The sequence below is a fragment of the Geotrypetes seraphini genome, chromosome 2, assembly GCF_902459505.1.
Source record: "Geotrypetes seraphini chromosome 2, aGeoSer1.1, whole genome shotgun sequence".
Lineage (NCBI taxonomy): Eukaryota > Metazoa > Chordata > Amphibia > Gymnophiona > Dermophiidae > Geotrypetes > Geotrypetes seraphini.
The window spans coordinates 58,468,174-58,486,873 of NC_047085.1; the positions used below are offsets into that span (position 1 = coordinate 58,468,174).

Below are 18,700 nucleotides of genomic sequence, written 5' to 3' on the forward strand. Positions count from 1 at the left end.
TCCGGCCAGACAAAGTTCATTTTTTAGTTCAAAGCCGACGCTACGTCTCCTCTCTCGATCCCCGCCAGAGTCGGAAGTCTTCTCCGACTCTGGTGAGGTTCGATAGAGGAGCCGCAGCGGGGGCTTTGAACAAAAAAAATGAACTTTGTCTGGCCGGAGCTGGCAAGCCCGCTGCGAGACAGAGAGATGCGTGGTAAGCACGCATGCGCACTCTGCCGGCCACGGAACTACAGATCAGGCAACATAGTGTTAAGAGTGCGCATGTGCGCTTAGCGTTTTATTATTATAGATGTATATCCCATCTAAAAAACTAAACGGTTTACAGCAATAAAACATACATAAAATAGACATCAAAAAATAAAATCTTTAAAAATTTTTTTAAAATCTTCACTCTTAGTTTCTTCTGCTCCAAAACCAACCAAATATGAGGTCTGTTCAAAACATTCCAGGACAGTTTGAATTGAACACCAACAGGACGTTCTTTTGAGACGTGCTAGGTGGTGTTCAGTAGCTTGAAACCCCTGTTTGTTGCTATCTGTTTTCGTCTCTCAGCTACAACAGTTTTTGTGAAAGTGTGTTTTCGTGATTGGCTATTTTTCATCATGTATGACCTCAATGCGCAACATGGCAGCATGAAATTCTGTTTTAAATTGGGTAGCACCACTACAGAAACTTATGAAATGTTCAAAGTAGCTTATAAGGAATATGTCATAAGTTGTGGAAGGTGTTTTCAATGCGTCAAAATTCACCAATTTTGCACAAAAACCCAATAGCGCTTCTTCCCTAGCCACCTTACTCTCCTGACTTGGCCCCTGCTGACGTCTTCTTGTTTCCTAAACTTAAATTTACATTGAAAGGAAAGCGATTCGACACCATTGAAGACATAAAGCAAAATATGATGCAGCAACTTTTGGCGATTCCTGAACATGCGTTTAAGGGCTGTTTCTAGAAGTGGAAACAATGTTGGGGAAAGTGTATACATAGGGAAGGGGACCCAATGGAATTGTTTAATAAATTTTTATAAAATCAGTCCTGAAACTTTTTAAACAGACCTCGGACATTACTGTAATGCTATAACAAACAGCTGGGTTTTTAACTGTTTCTTAAATTGTTTGAGCATAGTTGTAACTGCCCTACCAAAACATCCCACAGCTTAACACCAGCAATACAAAAAGGCATTTCTCTAGTATCTGCATATCTTCCTCATATTATCTGGTCCAATAACTTTTGATTTTTGGATCACAAAGATCTATTTGGCTGATAAAGTACCACAACTTGGCAAAAATACCATGGTGTTTGATTAACCACAGAAATCACCTTATGCTGAACCCGGAATGCAACTGGATTTGAATACTGCTAGAGACGAAGCATGACATATTGACTCTGGCAGCCTGTTCCAGGCATTTGGTGCAGCTAGAACGAAGGGATAGAGTCTGGATTTGACGGTGGAGGAGAAGGGTACAGAGTTCATGGGGGGGGGGAACTTAGGAGGAGATGAGTGAGGAGAGATATTGAGGGGCTACAGAGTGAATGCACTTGTATTTGGAAACGGATAGGTAGCCAATGAAGTGACTTGAGGAGAGGGGTAATGTGAGCGTGACAGCTCTCATAGAATATGAGTCGTGCAGCAGCATTTTGAACGGATTGAAGGGGAGAGAGACAGTTGAGTGGAAGACCTGAGAGAAGTACGTTGCATACAACATTCAGCAGGAGATAGCTCCCTATCACCTGCAGTATATCCCACTCGCTGCATTGACCGGCCACCAGCCATGTTGTACGACATAACCAGATACCACCAATATTCAGCAGCTGGCCAGTTAAGGCTAGTGGCTAGATAGACTCGCCTAAAAGATAAGTCTATCTTTTACTGCATTGTTTTAGCTAGCCAGCCACTGAATATCGGCTTGGCCTGCTAAGTCTGAAGCAGCAAACTTTGACTCGGTTATTCAACGCCAGTGACTAGATATGGGCCCCAGCAATGAATGTCCAAGATCACCACAGACTGCGGGCGTTAGCTGGGATGACCCCTGTGGTCTCAATATCATGCCATCGGTGTCCAGAATATCCTCTACAACTGTGTAATTAGTGCCAGGACATTCTGTGAGTGGAGCCAGGAAGGAGCTGGCAGTTATGCCATATTTCACAGTACACACATAATTAATTGGGCAAATAGGTTGGCACAAAAGGTAGTTCTGCCTTTGCCTGCTTAGCTATGCAGGTGCTGGAGCCCATATACACTAGTTGGCACCTGACCCAGATATTCAATGCCATTGCCTGGACATGAAGCCAGCGTTAAATAATCAAGGTAGGATTCGGCCCACGTTGGTCAATGGCTTTAAAACCACTATCCTATTCTTATTTATTTATAATCTACACTATTCTCACAATAGATTCTAGATGGATAACAACAGTTGAATAAATATTGTATCCATACAAAATTATTCATTTAACAATCATTAAAAATAAAAAGTTTTTAACAATTTTCTAAACATACTGTATAAGAAGAAACTTTTCTTAGTGCAGTTAGAAGATCATTCCAAAGCTTTGTTCTTATAAACTCAAAAGATTTGTTCATCAAAGATTTCAAACGGTCATATGAACTTATAGAATAGTCAAGCCTCAAAGACTGTTTATACAGAGAGATAGCTCTTGTTATACTGGGAAAGTTGTATACTTCATTAAACCCTCTGGTCCCATTCCCTGCAACAATATATATATAATAACCAATTAAAAATTTACTGACCACCATGGGCTGAATATCAGGGGAGATAAATGGTGATGCCTTTGAATTCACAGTTGAAATGAAGGAAAATGTTTAAGTGCTATTGGTCCTTATATTTTAAAAACAAAGTAAAAGTAATTTTACAATAATTATGATCAGTCCATCTTTTATGCATGTATAACACAAGCAGCTTGCAAAGAATCTGCATTGAGTTAAGGATTTAACCTCTGAGCATGCTAAAAGGTGTTTAATGACTGAATGCTTTGACCTTCTCTGGGACTTCAGCCAGTCTAGGACATTTGTTGGCTAGAGTTAAGCAAAGTTAACATTTACAGTCCACTTGGCACGCTTATAAATGCAACAGGTGTTCACATACAACAAGATGGAAAGTGCCAGACCACACAGGGATGACCAATGAATAATTTGTGCTAAGTCACTCTGGTACATGCACTTCACTGCACCATTCTCTTTTAGTGGCTACATCAATCACTTAAGAAACATCCATAAATTAATTATTTTGGGGGGCTGTCTTAGTTTCCTCATTAAGGGCAGGGTTTAAAGACTGAGGAAAATTTCAGGGAAAAAAAAGAAGTGCAAAAGGTCTAGAAACCAATTAGTCCATTTCAAATTAGCCCATCTTTCAGCTAAGACTTCTAGTTCCTACAACTTCTGAATGGGGGTGGGGAATGGCATAAGCACAATTTTGAGGTCAAGCAAATTTTAGCTTGTTCCAAGTTTGAGAGCAGTTTTAGAATTTCCCATGATCACTTTGGGAATTGTAGGTTATTCCCGGAAAAAGTGAGAAAAATGCAGTACTATTTTCTCTCCCTCCTTCACTGATGCTAATTAAGCATTCCCTCCATGGGAACCTAGGGTTACCAGACACCTGGATTCACCCATGTCCTCTTTTTAGAGGGTATGTCCGGATGGCTTTTCAAAACCTGGCTCTATGTCTGGGTTTTGAAAAGCAGATTGCGTCGGGAGGAGCATCCCTGCATGTGCCGATGCAACACGGTGACGTCAAACACACACGTGAATGCGTTTGATATCATCACGTCGCATGGACGGTTGCCCTCATGACAGATGAGTTGGCTGAGGGGTGAAGGGCAAAGCTGGGGCATGGCATGGGCGTAACGGAGCAAGGATGGGTGGAACTGGGCGGGACTGAGGGGGGGCAGGTCTATGGGTCCGGATTTTACATAAGCAAAATCTGGTAACCCTACTCCAACCCACTCACTGAAGCCAACCAGATTCCTTCTGTCCTTCCCATCCCAAGTGATGATGCCAAGCAATGCTGTCTCCCACCTCCATTAATACCACTAATGCCAATTAGAGTTGCGGCTGAATAGATTCATAGAAGTGCATGCACTGGCAAGATAGCAGGTCCTTATATGTATGCACTGCACATAGACATTCCTAGGGGCGTAGCTTGGGTGGTGTACATGTTTAGAGTGCAGAGATGCCAAGTTATCCATATTCAAGGCTGGACCTTTTTGGGATAATTTTTGAACTTATAATATGAGCAAAGTGGGAATTTGTGGTGGTTTCAGGCTGCCCATTGAAATTAGGGCTGCAAGTCCCAGAATGCAAAAGAATAGGGTGGTCAGAAATCCAGGACTGTCCCAAAATCTCCAGCTTGAGACTGAATAACTTGGCATCTCTGGTGGTGAGGAAGGAGAGAGATACCAGAGGCTGGGGCAACGGGGAAGAGAGAGAGTCTCAAAGACTCCAGAGACTGGATCAAGGCTGTGCAGAAAATACGGCTTATTCACGGGTCAGCAAACACTGGGATACAGGCAGTAGCATACCTGGCCGGGCGGGAACCTGGGGAAGAGCGCCCCATCACCACCACCACCACGTGTGCAACCATGCAACCGTTGGCTTTGCTGGCCCCCCTGCCCTGGAACAGGAAGTTGATGTCAGAGGGGGTGGGGGCTAGTGGATCGTAGACCTGCACCTGCTCCCGGGGCATACTGACCCTACCCACCCTGCCCTTAGTATGCCACTGGCTACAGGGTCCCTGCTTTGAGTCCTGGCACTGCTGACAGCTAGGTGGAAACTGATAAAAAGAAGAAACAACTACCTGTACAGTTATAAAATCTAAATGCTCCATAAGTATTAAAAAAAAAAAAGACAAAGGGAATGCCTTAAAGACTAGGATAAACCCAAAACTGAATAGGCTTCTCAGCTCACTGCACCATGTGACCCCCCATGTAGCCCACATTAATAGAAGCCCACATTGATAACTTCCCCCTTTGAATAACTTTTAAAAAATGAGACCAGTACTAAAATCCTTCCCCATTAAAAATAACCAGGTCAGTATTCAGCCGGCGACATTCAGTGCTTTTTTTATATGCTGACCACCATCAGCTGTATTCTGGGCTAAGCACCAGTATTTAATTCTGGACCATGAACAGGCATCGACATTTAACATTCAGTACAACTGTGCTTGCTGGTGGTTCTTATTCATGTCCTGGCCAATATACAGGAAGTGCATTTATTAGAAACAATGGGGCCCTTTTACTAAACGGTGGTAAGCGCTAGCACATATTTATTGCACGTTAAAAAGGCTTACTGTGAGACATATGCTAATTAAAATGGTCAATTTGCATGGCACGCAAAACGTGCTAAAAATATTTTTAATTTCTGAGAGGGGGATGTGTTAAAGGGTGGATAGTGGGCATGAGTGCTAATCCGTTAGCTCATGAGGCATTGTCGCACGCTAATTGATTAGAGCAGGATTAGCGCAGGGGCACTTATCTCTTACAAAATAGATGGCAGTAAGGGCTCATGCCATAATGGTTACATGCTAATGGCAATATTAACGCATGGCTTTTGGCCATTAATTAGGAAAAATCAGCCTATTTTTGGCCATGGAAAAAGTGGCCTTGGTGCATGGCAAAGACCCGCGGTAAGGGCACGCTAAAGCCACTTTTCCTAGGGCTTTAGTAAGGGACTCTAATGTGTGAAGTATGTATGACATTTCCCATTCTGTTTTTGTGTCATATTTTCTAAACTGACAAGAAAAAAAAAAACACATTTCAGGGTTGTTGTTTTTTTGTGTGTGTCATTAATAGTGTACATTGTTTCAAGAGTATGCCCTTTTGCAAAAGTGTGTGCACTCTTCCTATTCTGAAAGAGTGCACAATTTTTACCATAAGTGTTCACTGTGAAGAATGTACCGGTAGTTTATTTGCAAATAGGATACACTCTTTCCTGATAAAACACACATACTGGTAAATAAACCATTGCTCTCGTGTGAGTAGTGCATACATGTGCAATATCAGGAAAGAGTGTGCACTTTTTCAGCAATAGTGCACACTTTGTTTAAAATGCACACTTGCAGAAAAGTGTGTACCCTTCGCAAATAGTGCACACTTTTTGTTAAATGCATATACTCTTTTGGAAGAGTGCACACTTTTTCTGAAAGTGTATATGCTCTTTTTAAAGGAATATGTACTCTTACCCCCCTCCTATACAAAGCCGCGCTAGCGTTTTTAGCATCGGCTTCAGCAGTAACAGCTCGGATGCTCATAGGAATTCTATTGAGCGTTGGAGCTGTTACCGCTGCAGCTGGCACTAAAAACGCTAATACGGCTTTGTAAAGGAAGGGGTTAATGATATTGTTCCCACAATGGGGAGATAAATGAACAAAACAAAACTAAAAATCATATAAACAACAAGAGAAGCAATAAAAAGAAGAAAATTTCCAGGCTGAACACATCTACTAATGAGTTAAAATAAAAAAAATTCAGTGCAACAGTAAACATATTGTTTTACAAGAGCGAATTTTAATATTTACATTGTTTTTATTGCTAAGGTCTATTGTAATATGGAGACTGCAGGTGGAGGCTGGACAATTATACAGCACAGGGAAGATGGAAGTGTAGATTTCCAGAGAGGATGGAAAGAATACAAACTGGTAAGGGGATATACAGCATACCATGTGATGCCAGTAATCAGGCTCAACTGACGAAGCTTGTGAAATCACAGCAGTATTTATTGTGGTATTTTATACCTCATGATTTTATTGTTTCTAGCATAGTGAGAACTCAGGAATGAGGAAATGACTCAGGGCGGTTGCTATCTCCCAAACCACTTTTGGCTGTGCCAGCTTGATTTAAAGATAGCAGCTAAAATTTATATCATGCAAATATTATCTATAAGGAACATTAACACTGGAAAATATCTTCTCATTCACATGTCTTCCATGAATTTATTGTAGAATATATGCAAATCTGAATAAAGCTAAGTTTTGTAGCTGGCAAACGGGGTAGGGATGGACACCCTGAATTTTTTTTGTGTTGTGTTGTTCCCAATGTAGGGCCCCCCCCCCATGTCAGACCTCCATCCATGTCCCTCACCTTTCCTGTTGAGGTAAATCCTTCTCCTATATACCTTTAGGTCTATCTTAAGCATTGATGGTCTTAAGCTGGGGCAGGAGCAATGCCCACTCCTTCCCACTGTCATAAATATATCCAATGTGGTAGTACTGTAAAACTAGGGTGAAAGGTCATGGCTACCATATTGATGGGATCCAATACCATTGGCAAGAGCAAGTGGGCAATCACTCCTGTCTCATCTTCCCCTACTGAACCACTGATGCGTAAGGTAGGCCTGAAGGAGAGGAGAGGAAAGAAGTGGCCAGGAGGTAGAGACAGAAATCACAGGGGGAGAGGCTTTCATTTGTGAATCTGTCATTGGCAAATGACATCTTGCCCGATTTTGTCACAGGAAATGGCAAAACAGATATATGTAGTTAACGTTTGTTCTGTCATTGTACGAGTATATGACTGAACAAAAAAAAAGAAAGGAACTGATTCTCCATGAAAATAAAACAAAAAGTCCAATAAATGGAGAAAAAAAACAAAGACCAAGTAGGGATATTTTTCTCTTCTAAAGAGTCTTTATTAATATAAAGTATTATGACTGCCCATCCCTATAGGACAGTGGTCTCAAACACGCAGCCCGCCAGGTACTATTTTGAGGCCCTCAGTATGTTTATCATAATTGCAAAAGTAAAATAAAACAGTTTCTTGATCATATGTCTCTTTAGCTATAAATGACAATATTATTATTGGAGACTTGGCCAAAAGGAAAGATTTATAAACTATGAAGAGTTTTACCTCATGCAAAATTGTCATTTCTTTAATAAGACATTAACTATTTTTTTCTGCAGCCCTCTAAGTACCTACAAATCCAAAATGTGGCCCTGCAAAGGGTTTGAGTTTGAGACCACTGCTATAGGAGGTTGTCCTTTCAGGTTAAGCAATTCTAAGGTGTTTGTTTTTTTTGTTTTTAATACTTCCCAATACTTTTAATACTTTAATATGGTTCCCAAAGCTGCAATTATGATTGGTACCATTTGTAAATCCAGTATCCATTTGTAAATCCTGGTGTTTTGTGATCTTTTCCTGTTCTTTTTCTGACCTAGAATTGACTCTTCAACAAATAATATAAACTGTTATGTCTGGCATATCATTTTGGATTCTAAACTCTCAGTATTTTTTTGCATTTCCATTTTCTACGACTTTATCCTCAATTTCCTGTTCCCAATAATTTTCAATACTGAATTGATATTTTTACATCAGTGCCACTTAATTAATCTGGTCACTGTGTTGTGTCATTTCATAGATTCAAATTGGGCAGTTTTGCTGCGGTAATTGATAATGCAATCTAAAGTTTCCACTTTTTCATCACACAGTCTGCATTTAGGGCCAGAGTCTAAAAACAGCGACTAAGCACACCTATATTGTAGGTGCCAATCTGCATGATTATTAGTCAACCACTAGGCATTGCTTATAGAATCATGCCTAGCAGTACCTAGGCCTGGGCTTGGGCTTCACTATAGAAGTAGGCTCCAGTATATTAGGCCAGTTTTTGCCTCGTACCTGTGCCAGATTCGGACACCTAGTGATGCCCACATCATACAACTCTTATTCTCCAACCTTAGCTGCACCTACTTTTCAGGTAGGCGTCATTAGGTGTCAGAGGATCCCTGGACTTAGACGTTGCTAGGCGCCACTCGTTGTTCCATGCAGAAATCTGGGTCATTTTTTTTTTTTTCCTGTAAAAGATTATACGTTTGTAATGTACATTAGGAAAACTGTATTGAAAAATCCTACACTGTAACTATGGCAAATTTAACCTGTATACTGTATATTATGTATAATAGGATTAGACCCCTAGTATGTGTCGTTAGGATGAAAACTTGTATCGTAAATTTGTACTGAAATTATGGCAAATCCAGGGCAAATCATAACCTGTTAACTGTATATTATGTATGTTTAAGCTGTAACCCATTCTGAGCTCTTTGGGAAATAGGATAGAAAACAAATAAAATAAAATAAATAAATAATAAAGGGGTCCTTTTACTAAGGCACGCTAGCCGTTTTAGCACGCACGCTAAACGCTAACACGCTCATTATAGTCTGTGGACGCATTAGCGTTTAACGCATGCTAATATTTAGCGTACGCTAAAACGGCTAGCGCACCTTAGTAAAAGGACCCCAAAATGTTTTACATAGAAACATGATGGCAGATAAAGGCCAAAATTGTCCATCCAGTCTGCCCATCCGCAGTTACCATTATCTCTTTTGTCAGTTGGATTTATGTATGTGAATTGTAATCTGCTTAGGTTATAAGAAGAATAGAACACTTTAAAATAAATAAATACACTTCAGTGGTATAGTCAACCAGTTTTCACGCCTTTGAGATAAGCACTGCATTTAGGGCCTGATTCTGTATAGCATGCCCGGTCTCAGCAGCCGCCTAAGCGCTTTGGAGAATCGCACATGGGCATCCTATATAGAATCGCATCTATCCTGATGGACAGATGCCTAACCCCTTATAACCACCCCGATTCTCTATCCGGCGTCCATGTAACAGGCGCTGGTTAGAGAATCCCGTTGCTACTGAGCTAATCATGGCAAGGAATCTCCCTGCCACAATCAGTTTAATGGCTGCAGCAGGGACCCCCCCCCCCCATGAAGTCAGCCAGCAGGAGGGATGGCCATTAATTCCTGCCGGAACTCCAAAAGCTCCCCCCCCAACTATCCGCGGCAATAGGAGTGCCCAATTCCTCCTACTACAATGGCAAACCCTACCAACACAGTCCAAAGCAGAAGGGATACCCACTCTCTCCTGCTGCCACCCACAGCAGGAGGGATGCCCATTCCCTCCTGCTGCTGGCCTCATCATCCCCATCATCCCACCAAACACTCCCCAACTCCACCCCTGACACTCCCCAACACCCAAACATCCCCTGTCGCTCCCTGACTCTTCCCTGACTCCACCCCCAAGATCCCCCTGCTGCTCTTCCTGAGATACCCCCCAATGCCCCTGTACCTTTATATGATGGCTGGCAAGAGGGATCCCACTCCATCCTGCCAGCAGGCCTGCCACTGCAAAATGGCGGGACTTCCTCTTCCCAGTGCATTCTGGGATGCACTGGGGAGGGGCCTAAGGCCCTGATTGGCTCAGATGCCTAAATAGGGGCCTTAGGCACCTGGGCCAACCGAAGTCTTAGGACCAGCTATTTTCCAAAAATACCTATTGACAAAAAACTAATCAATCTACAATTCCCCGCAATAACAACATAAAGGTCTTACTTAGCAGACCTCAGTGACCCCACTCATATCAGATTTCACTTGCAATATGAGATTTTAGCAAGCCAACTTCTTCATCAGTCAATGATGCTCTCCAGATACTTCAATAAATATTTTCTCACTCATAGTCTTTAATTAATAGAATATCTAGTACAAAATTACTCATCTCAATTGCTTTTCGGGAAAAGTGTCATAATTTAAACTGCTGTGCATGTAAATGTTTGCACTTACATATACTGTATACGAGTAGGTGGTGGCTATTGAAACCTGTACATGTAAGTGGTGGCATAGCCATAGGTAAGCCCAAGTGGGCAGTGTTGTGCCTAGTAGAGATACCTAAGCGCTCTCAGCTGAATGTTCCTGGCGTCTCCCTCCTTTCCCTACAGATGGTTGTTGCCTCTCAACACTCACCCCCCTCCCATGCACCTTTTAAACATTCGGTTCTTTGCTGTCAGTGAATAGCAACATATCCATGCAGCTGCACCAGCCCTAGAGACTTCCCTCTGATGCATCTTCCTGTTTCCGCACAGGCAGGACCACAACAAAGGGAAAGACTCCGGGGCTGGCACAGCAGTGTGTAGGAATCACTGCTCACTGCTAGTGTTTAAAAGGTACACTATGTGCACTAGCATTTTTTTCTGTCACGGCCCCTACCATCTGGAATTCAGCACCAAATTATATAAGAGAAATTACATCCCTCGATAAATTTAAAAGTAACTTGAAGGCTTTTCCTTTTTAAAGACACATATGGTGTATAATAATCCTTTTAGGACGGTAATGGAAATCTGTTCCTTGCCACCTTTTAATCATTTTAGCTTATTGTACATTATTCTAGACTTTTTATACTTCGTTCCCTTTCCTTTTGTCTTGATCCCTCTTCCCCTCTCTTTCTCTTTATACAAATTGTATTTCTGCCCTTCTCCATCTTGTATCGGTAAGTTAATGTTTGTCAGTGCATTTAATTGTTTGTTGCATTGTACGTATTTTGTTTTTAATGTACGTTATTATTATACTTTGTATTATGTAAAACCGCTATGAATTTTTAATAAGGCGGTATATCAAATTTTTAAATAAACCTGAAACCTGTATGTTGAGAGAAGCCAGATCACCTGCAGGTGGAGGAATTGAAAGATGGCGGGAGGGGGGGTGGGAGATGATGGATCACCTGTGAGGGTGTCTGGCTACACCACTCCATGTAAATACTGATATTTATACTGTACATACAAAACTAGCAGGTTTAAACAAAACTGTGACTAAGGGGTGACAATTAAGCAACCGAGCACTATCACTTTATGTTTTTGCTGTTTTTCACTATCAGAAAGGTAAGCGTGATTCTATCCTCAATCAGTTCTCCCAAAAATGTGTGCAAAGTGCAGTTAGGGAACTATTTAGAAGGGTCAATTTTATACACCTTTATTCCACATAAAGGCCTCTTATAAAATTAGGTCATTTCTAAAATAATATGCATGTATACTAGGCACGCCTGGGAGCAGAGTTTGAAGGGAGTATTGATGAAGTAATAATTTACCGCAAGGATGTACTGAGGCTTGAGTCAGTCCTGCGAATGGCCACCCGGATGGTCTCGGGACTCAAGGATCTCCCATACGAGGAACGGCTGGATAAATTGCGGCTATACTCGCTCAAGGAACGCAGAGAGAGGGGAGACATGATCGAGACGTTCAAATACCTCACGGGCCTTATCGAGGTAGAAGAAGATATCTTCTTTTTCAAAGGTCCGACGGCGACAAGAGGATATCCATGGAAAATCAGGGGCAGGAAATTGCACGGCGACACCAGGAAATACTTTTTCACCGAAAGAGTGGTTGATCGCTGGAATAGACTTCCACTTCAGGTGATCGAGGCAAGCAGCGTGCCTGATTTTAAGAAGAAATGGGATCGTCACGTGGGATCTCTGCACAGAGATAAATAGGGGAGGGTCATTAGGGTGGGCAGACTAGATGGGCCGCGGCCCTTATCTGCCGTCTTTTTCTATGTTTCTATATTAAATATGTGCGAATGCTCATATTGTATGTGTATACATTTATACCTGTTCTCCAACAGACATAATGCCTATGGCTTCAATCTAGACATGATTTCTGCAGGATCTGTCCCAGTATTCTTCAGTATAATGACACATAAGTACTTATGTACATATATATTGGACTAAAAAAAAAAGTACCTTCTTGCCCAATTAACCTAGGCATCCTGTTATAAAATGATCCTCTTAAGGTCTTCCCAAACCACACTTAGCAAATACCGTCTTCAAGCATGTGTGTGCTGTGTTATAAGTAGCAGATTTTCTAGAAATCCCCTCTTTCACATATATAATAATAATAATTTATTTCTTATATACCGCCAAAGCCATGGTAGTTCGAGGCGGTTTACAATAAGAGGAGCTGGACAGTCAGCGATATAGTTACAGTATAGAAGCAATGAATTCAGTATACAGAATATGAGAGATAATGAACAACAAAATTCTAGGTGACAAATCGGTTGAACAGTTTCGTTTTTACTAATTTTCTAAAACCTAGATAGGATGAGGAGAGCATGATAATGTTACCCAGCCAGTCATTCAGTTTACCTGCCTGGAAGGCTAGAGTTCTGTTTAGGAATCTTTTGTAAAGGCAGGCCTTTATTTTTGGATGGTTAAATATGTGGAATTTACGTGTGGGCCTAATAGTGCAACCCAAATTGAAGTGGGAGTCCAGGTATATAGGGGCCAAACCAAAGATTGATTTGAAACAGAGACAAGAGAATTTAAATAATACTCTAGCCTCGAGGGGCAGCCAGTGAAGTTTTTGATAATAGGGACTTATGTGTTCCCATTTTTTTAAACCGAAAATCAGACGTACTGCCGAATTTGATCATTTACACATGTTTGTTTTTTACATGTGTAAATAGTATCTAACCTTTTTAAAATGACCTCCCATGTCTTATAGTGCATTCTGGTGCAAGGTCTTAGTTATTCATGGTCCGGACATGGGATGTCTGGGTCTTGTTAAAAAAAAGAAAAAACACAATAGCGCTGGAGCCTATGCATGAGATCTGTTGCTAACAACCACAATAGCAAGTTGTGGGGTCGCAGCCTGAAGCCGCTGTGAAGAAATAAGTAGCTGTGCAGGTCCAATTTTGTGGGGCCGTGAGGGCTGGAAAGGTCATGCCAGAAAAGGAGTAACAAGTCTGAGATAATGTGGTTCTAGACAACAAAGTTAAAAAAGGCCGTGCTGTTTTCTGCTCCTGTGTTTGGGAACTGGAAGTACTGCTATAAAGAGTGCTGGAAATCAGAGACTGTAACTTTACAATAAGTTCAAAATTAGTCACCCTTCCAAATGCACAGTTGCAGACTCAAATTGAACTTTAACGCCTGAATGGTGTTACCATGGAAATTCTTGAAGACTACCAATTGGGCGAGAGAAACGACAGTTTCCACGGGAATCCTGGTGCTGAGGTTTAGGGGAACCAACAAGAGCTACTCGTCTGAGACAATGAGTGAGAGCGTGGAAAGTTATGGTAGGAAGTGTTAGTGGTTGTGTTGGAGTAAAAGGGTTGGTAGTGGAGAGAAAAGTCTTAAACTAGAGCCTCGAGAATTCTCTCATAGAAACATAGAAACATAGAGGCAGAAAAGGGCTATAGCCCACCAAGTCTGCCCATTCCAAAGTATTCGCTCCCGAATTTACTCCCTTAAAGATCCCACGTGAGCATCCCATTTACTCTTAAAATCTTTCACGCTGCTGGCTTCAACAACCTGCAGTGGGAGTTTGTTCCACTGATCCACCACTCTTTCGGTGAAGAAGTACTTTCTGGAGTCTCCTTGAAACTTCCCTCCTCTGATCTTCAGCGGATGCCCTCTGGTGGTCGAGGGACCCATAAGACAGAAGATATCATCTTCCGACTCAATGCGACCCGTGATGTACTTAAACGTTTCAATCATGTCTCCCCTTTCTCTTCGTTCCTCAAGTGAGTACAGTCGCAACTTCTTTAGTCTTTCTTCATACGTTAGATCTTTTAGCCCCGAGACCATCCTGGTGGCCATTCGCTGAACCGACTCGATCCTCAGCATGTCTTTACGGTAGTGTGGTCTCCAGAATTGAACACAGTACTCCAAGTGAGGCCTCACCATGGATCTGTACAATGGCATAATGACTTCAGGTCTCCTGCTGACAAAACCTCTGCGGATACAACCCATCATTTGTCTTGCCCTGGAGGAAGCCTTCTCCACTTGATTGGCAGCCTTCATGTCATCACTAATAATCACTCCTAGATCACGTTCTTCCTTGGTCCTAACCAAGGTCTCTCCATTTAGTGTATAAGTTCTGCGCGGGTTTCTCTTGCCCAGGTGCATTACCTTGCATTTTTTAGCATTGAAGCCCAACTGCCAAGTCGTTGACCATCTTTCCAGCAGTAGTAAGTCCTGTGTCATATTGTCAGGTAATAAGCTGTTGCCTACAATGTTGAAAATTTTGGCGTCATCGGCGAACAGTGATACCTTTCCCCTAAGTCCTTGCGTCATATCTCTTATGAATAAGTTGAATAAAATCGGACCCAAGACTGAGCCCTGCGGTACTCCACTGAGCACGTCCGACGCTTCTGATGGGGTACCGTTCACCACCACCCTCTGTACTCTACCGCTCAGCCAGTCCCCAACCCATTTAGTTAGAGTGTCTCGCCTTTGAAAGGCCCAGAAGAACTGAAGTAGTGCTGAGAAGTACTGGAGCCTTTAAGCTGCAAGGATACTACCATAAAATGTATCATTCCTGATGAAAGAAGGCTGAGAATGGAAAGAACCTAGAATTATTTTACAAAAATATTCAAGAGCTGAGTGGGAGAGTAACAGAAAGTGATTGAGAGCGATGTGTTTTAAAAGTGGGATGAGAGGGTGTGTATAATTTTAAGTGACTATGGAGTCATTTTATTGCCCCTGCAACTGACTCATCAATAAGATATTCTGATATAGGCCTGTATGGCATATTTATTATAATGTAAGTTTTCATGAGTTCATTTTGAAAGGATGTGATTAATAAGACTAAGGGGGGAAGTTATCAAGGTGGTGCAGTAAAGAGCAGGCTTTTACTACACCTTGATTTACCACATGCTCTCCCCCCCAGCAGTGCCCCCCCCTGAATCCTTCCTCCCCCCCAAGCATGTACCCATGCCTTCCTACCCTAGCAGCGCCAAGTCCCCCAGAATCCTCCCCCCATCCCCACATTTTAGGTAGGCCTCCCCGGGCCTAGTTAAGTACTTGGTGGTCTTGGTGGGAGGGGGGGGGTCATTGGGGGTAAGAGTGCAGCCTCCTTGCTTTTGGCCTTTGTGGCATCTCTTGAAAATAGCTGCTGTGACCTCTCTGGGCACTTCATATAGTACCATGAGCTGCTGTGAAAAGTCATGGGAGCTATTTTGAAGAGTCGCCGCAAGGGGCAAGAGTGCTGCCCCAAAGACTGGACCACCTGGAACTTAGGTAGGTCTGGTGAGGCCTACTGAGACAATAGGGGTAAATGTGTGTGGGAAGAAGGGGGAAGAGAACAAGGGGGCATGTTTGAATTTTTTTTGGGGGGTAGGGGTCAGGAGGATTTTAAAAATATATTTTAAAAAAATTATACGGGCCACAAGTATCTACAGCAATTGCATTGGCTACCAGTCGCCTTCAGAATACAATATAAAACAGTAATGATCTGCATTCAATTCTTGTATGAAACTAACATGTTCAGTTATACACCAAACAGATCATTACATTCTGAAAATCTAGCTTTACTGAAGACGAATGTGAACTCAAGGCTTGTTGAGACTGGTAAAATTACTTTCTGTTGCGCAGGTGTTAAAATATGGAACTCCCTTGTGGGCCAAATTCGAAATTGTCGTGAAAAGGGCACGATTAGGAAACTACTCAAGATGCAACTATTTGTAGATGCCTTTTTCTAGTCAATAATTGCCCTCCCTGGTAAAGCTAATGAACTGTTCACGACCTTTTTTAACATGGTTTTAGCTTGTGGATATGATTTCTGAGGATTATTTGTATGTCTATGTTATGATAATTTTGTTTTAAATTATGTATATAATTCTGTAAACCATATAGTTTTAAATGGTATAGAAATTTTTAATCACAAAAAATTGCACCCTTCAAAATACAGGACAAGAGAATCACCTTTCCTTACAAAAAGGGAGAAAAGACCTCAGTGTCTAATAAGGGCTCTTTAAGCTTCCCATATAGACAGGCTAGTTTTAAACAGAATTTAATCCTAGCAGACACATCCTTGGTCAGAAAAACTCCCAATTAGTGCGTGAACTTCTATTCTAATTTTCTTATAGTTTTATGTATTTTCTTATATTATATATTTTTTTACTTTTCTTCAAACAGCAATTGTCAAAAATAGAAGTCACTTATCTGAGTACTTTGATATTCAGGTGTGGTCCTGGAGTAAAGAAAGCAGGAAAAACTGCTCTATGGAAAAAAGCTATCAATCAAACATTCTTCCAAAATATCCAACAGGGGCCCCTGTTTCGCAACAAGATGCTTCGTCAGGGATTTGAGCGATCACACACCCGCTTCCACTTCCACTCGGGTGTGTGATCGCTCAAATCCCTTATGAAGCATCTTGTTGCGAAACAGGGGCCCCTGTTGGATATTTTGGAAGAATGTTTGATTGATAGCTTTTTTCCATAGAGCAGTTTTTCCTGCTTTCTTTACTCCAGGACCACACCTGAATATCAAAGTACTCAGATAAGTGACTTCTATTTTTGATAATTGCTGTTTGAAGAAAAGTAAAAAAATATATAAAACTATAAGAAAATACATAAAACTATAAGAAAATTAGAATAGAAGTTCACGCACTAATTGGGAGTTTTTCTGACCAAGGATGTGTCTGCTAGGATTAAATTCTGTTTAAAACTAGCCTGTCTATATGGGAAGCTTAAAGAGCCCCTATTAGACACTGAGGTCTTTTCTCCCTTTTTGTAAGGAAAGGTGATTCTCTTGTCCTGTATTTTGGAGGGTGCAATTTTTTGTGATTTATTTTGGGCATCCTTTTCTTGATTTTTTGGATATTAGAGAAATTTTTAAAACAGAATAACTAAAATAAAAGTTCAATATTCATCTAGGGCTGCATAACTTTTATGCAGCTCTGACTGAATATTGACTAGGGTCTCATAACTTTAAAGGGCCCAGCCACTAGATTGAGACCTTGATATTCAGTGCTGGTGCCCGGACATGGTCTAGCCCAGGGCTGCCCAAGTCCGGTCCTCGAGATCTACTGGCAGGCCAGGTTTTCAGGATATCCACAATGAATATGCATGAGAGAGATTTACATACCAAGAAGGCAGTGCAGGCAAATCTCTCTCATGCATATTCATTGTGGATATCCTGAAAACCTGGCCTGCCAGTAGATCTCGAGGACCGGACTTGGGCAGCCCTGGTCTAGCCGGTGCTGGTCTAGCTGGTGCTGACCAGCGTTTAAAAAAATACTGACTACTGCCAGCTGAAATATTGGGGGAATATATATACTTGGGGCTCTTTTTATCAAGGCGCTCTATGGGGGGTTAGCGCGTCGGACATTTCATCACGCGCTAACCCCCGCGGCAAGCCAAAAAACTAATGCCTCGTCAATGGAGGCATTAGCGACTAGCGTGGCAGGTGATTTAACATGCGGTATTCCGCACGTTAAACCCCTACCGCGCCTTGATAAAAGGACCCCTTAGTGACATTCACTCATATTTTTAATAATGATTATGTATTATATTTTAATTTATTTATTTATTTGGATTTATTAACCACCTTTATGAAGAAATTCATCCAAGGAGATGTACATGAGGTATTTTAAATAATGGCTTCAAATCAAAATACAGTGAATGAGCCAGGAGTGTAGCCAAATGGCCAATATAGGGTGGGCCTGAGCCCAAAGAGGGTGGGCCCAAAAATTTATCTCTCCCCTGCTCTCTTCACTCCCTCTGGTACTCCCCCAACTATAAAACAAAGAAATACTTAAGTTGGCAGGGCTGCTCAAGCTCCACCAGCCCAAGACCTCCTCTCAGCAGAAACATGCATGCTCTGTGCACCATGTGATAGAGGTCCCAAACCACTGACATGGCAAGCCTCCGCATATGTGCAGTAATGGAGCATGTTCGAGGGTTGGGGCAGCAGCGGCTCGGAAACACTGCCACTGGCTGCACATGCCTTAAGTGTTTCTGCTGGGAGGCGACTTTTGACTAGCAGGAATTGTGGATCCCCACCAACCATGCCAATGGAGCACTGATTTGGGGTGGGCCCTGATTTTGTGTGGCCCTGGGCTTCCCAGGCCTACCTGTGGCTATACCATTGGAATGAGCTGTATGCTTGCCATAATAAATATCATACACTATCCAAAATATCTACAGTAACATG

The 18,700-nt window shown here is 41.9% G+C and overlaps 1 protein-coding gene across 5 annotated transcripts in view; it reads left to right on the forward strand.

The window, feature by feature from the left end:
- ANGPT1 (angiopoietin 1) overlaps window positions 1-18,700 on the forward strand; it is a 493,112-nt gene that overhangs the window by 363,452 nt on the left and 110,960 nt on the right. For all 5 annotated transcript variants that reach the window (XM_033934816.1, XM_033934815.1, XM_033934817.1 and 2 more), the window contains one exon: window positions 6,543-6,644. In XM_033934816.1, the coding sequence (XP_033790707.1) occupies window positions 6,543-6,644 (102 nt within the window). The remainder of the gene's footprint in view (window positions 1-6,542; window positions 6,645-18,700) is intronic.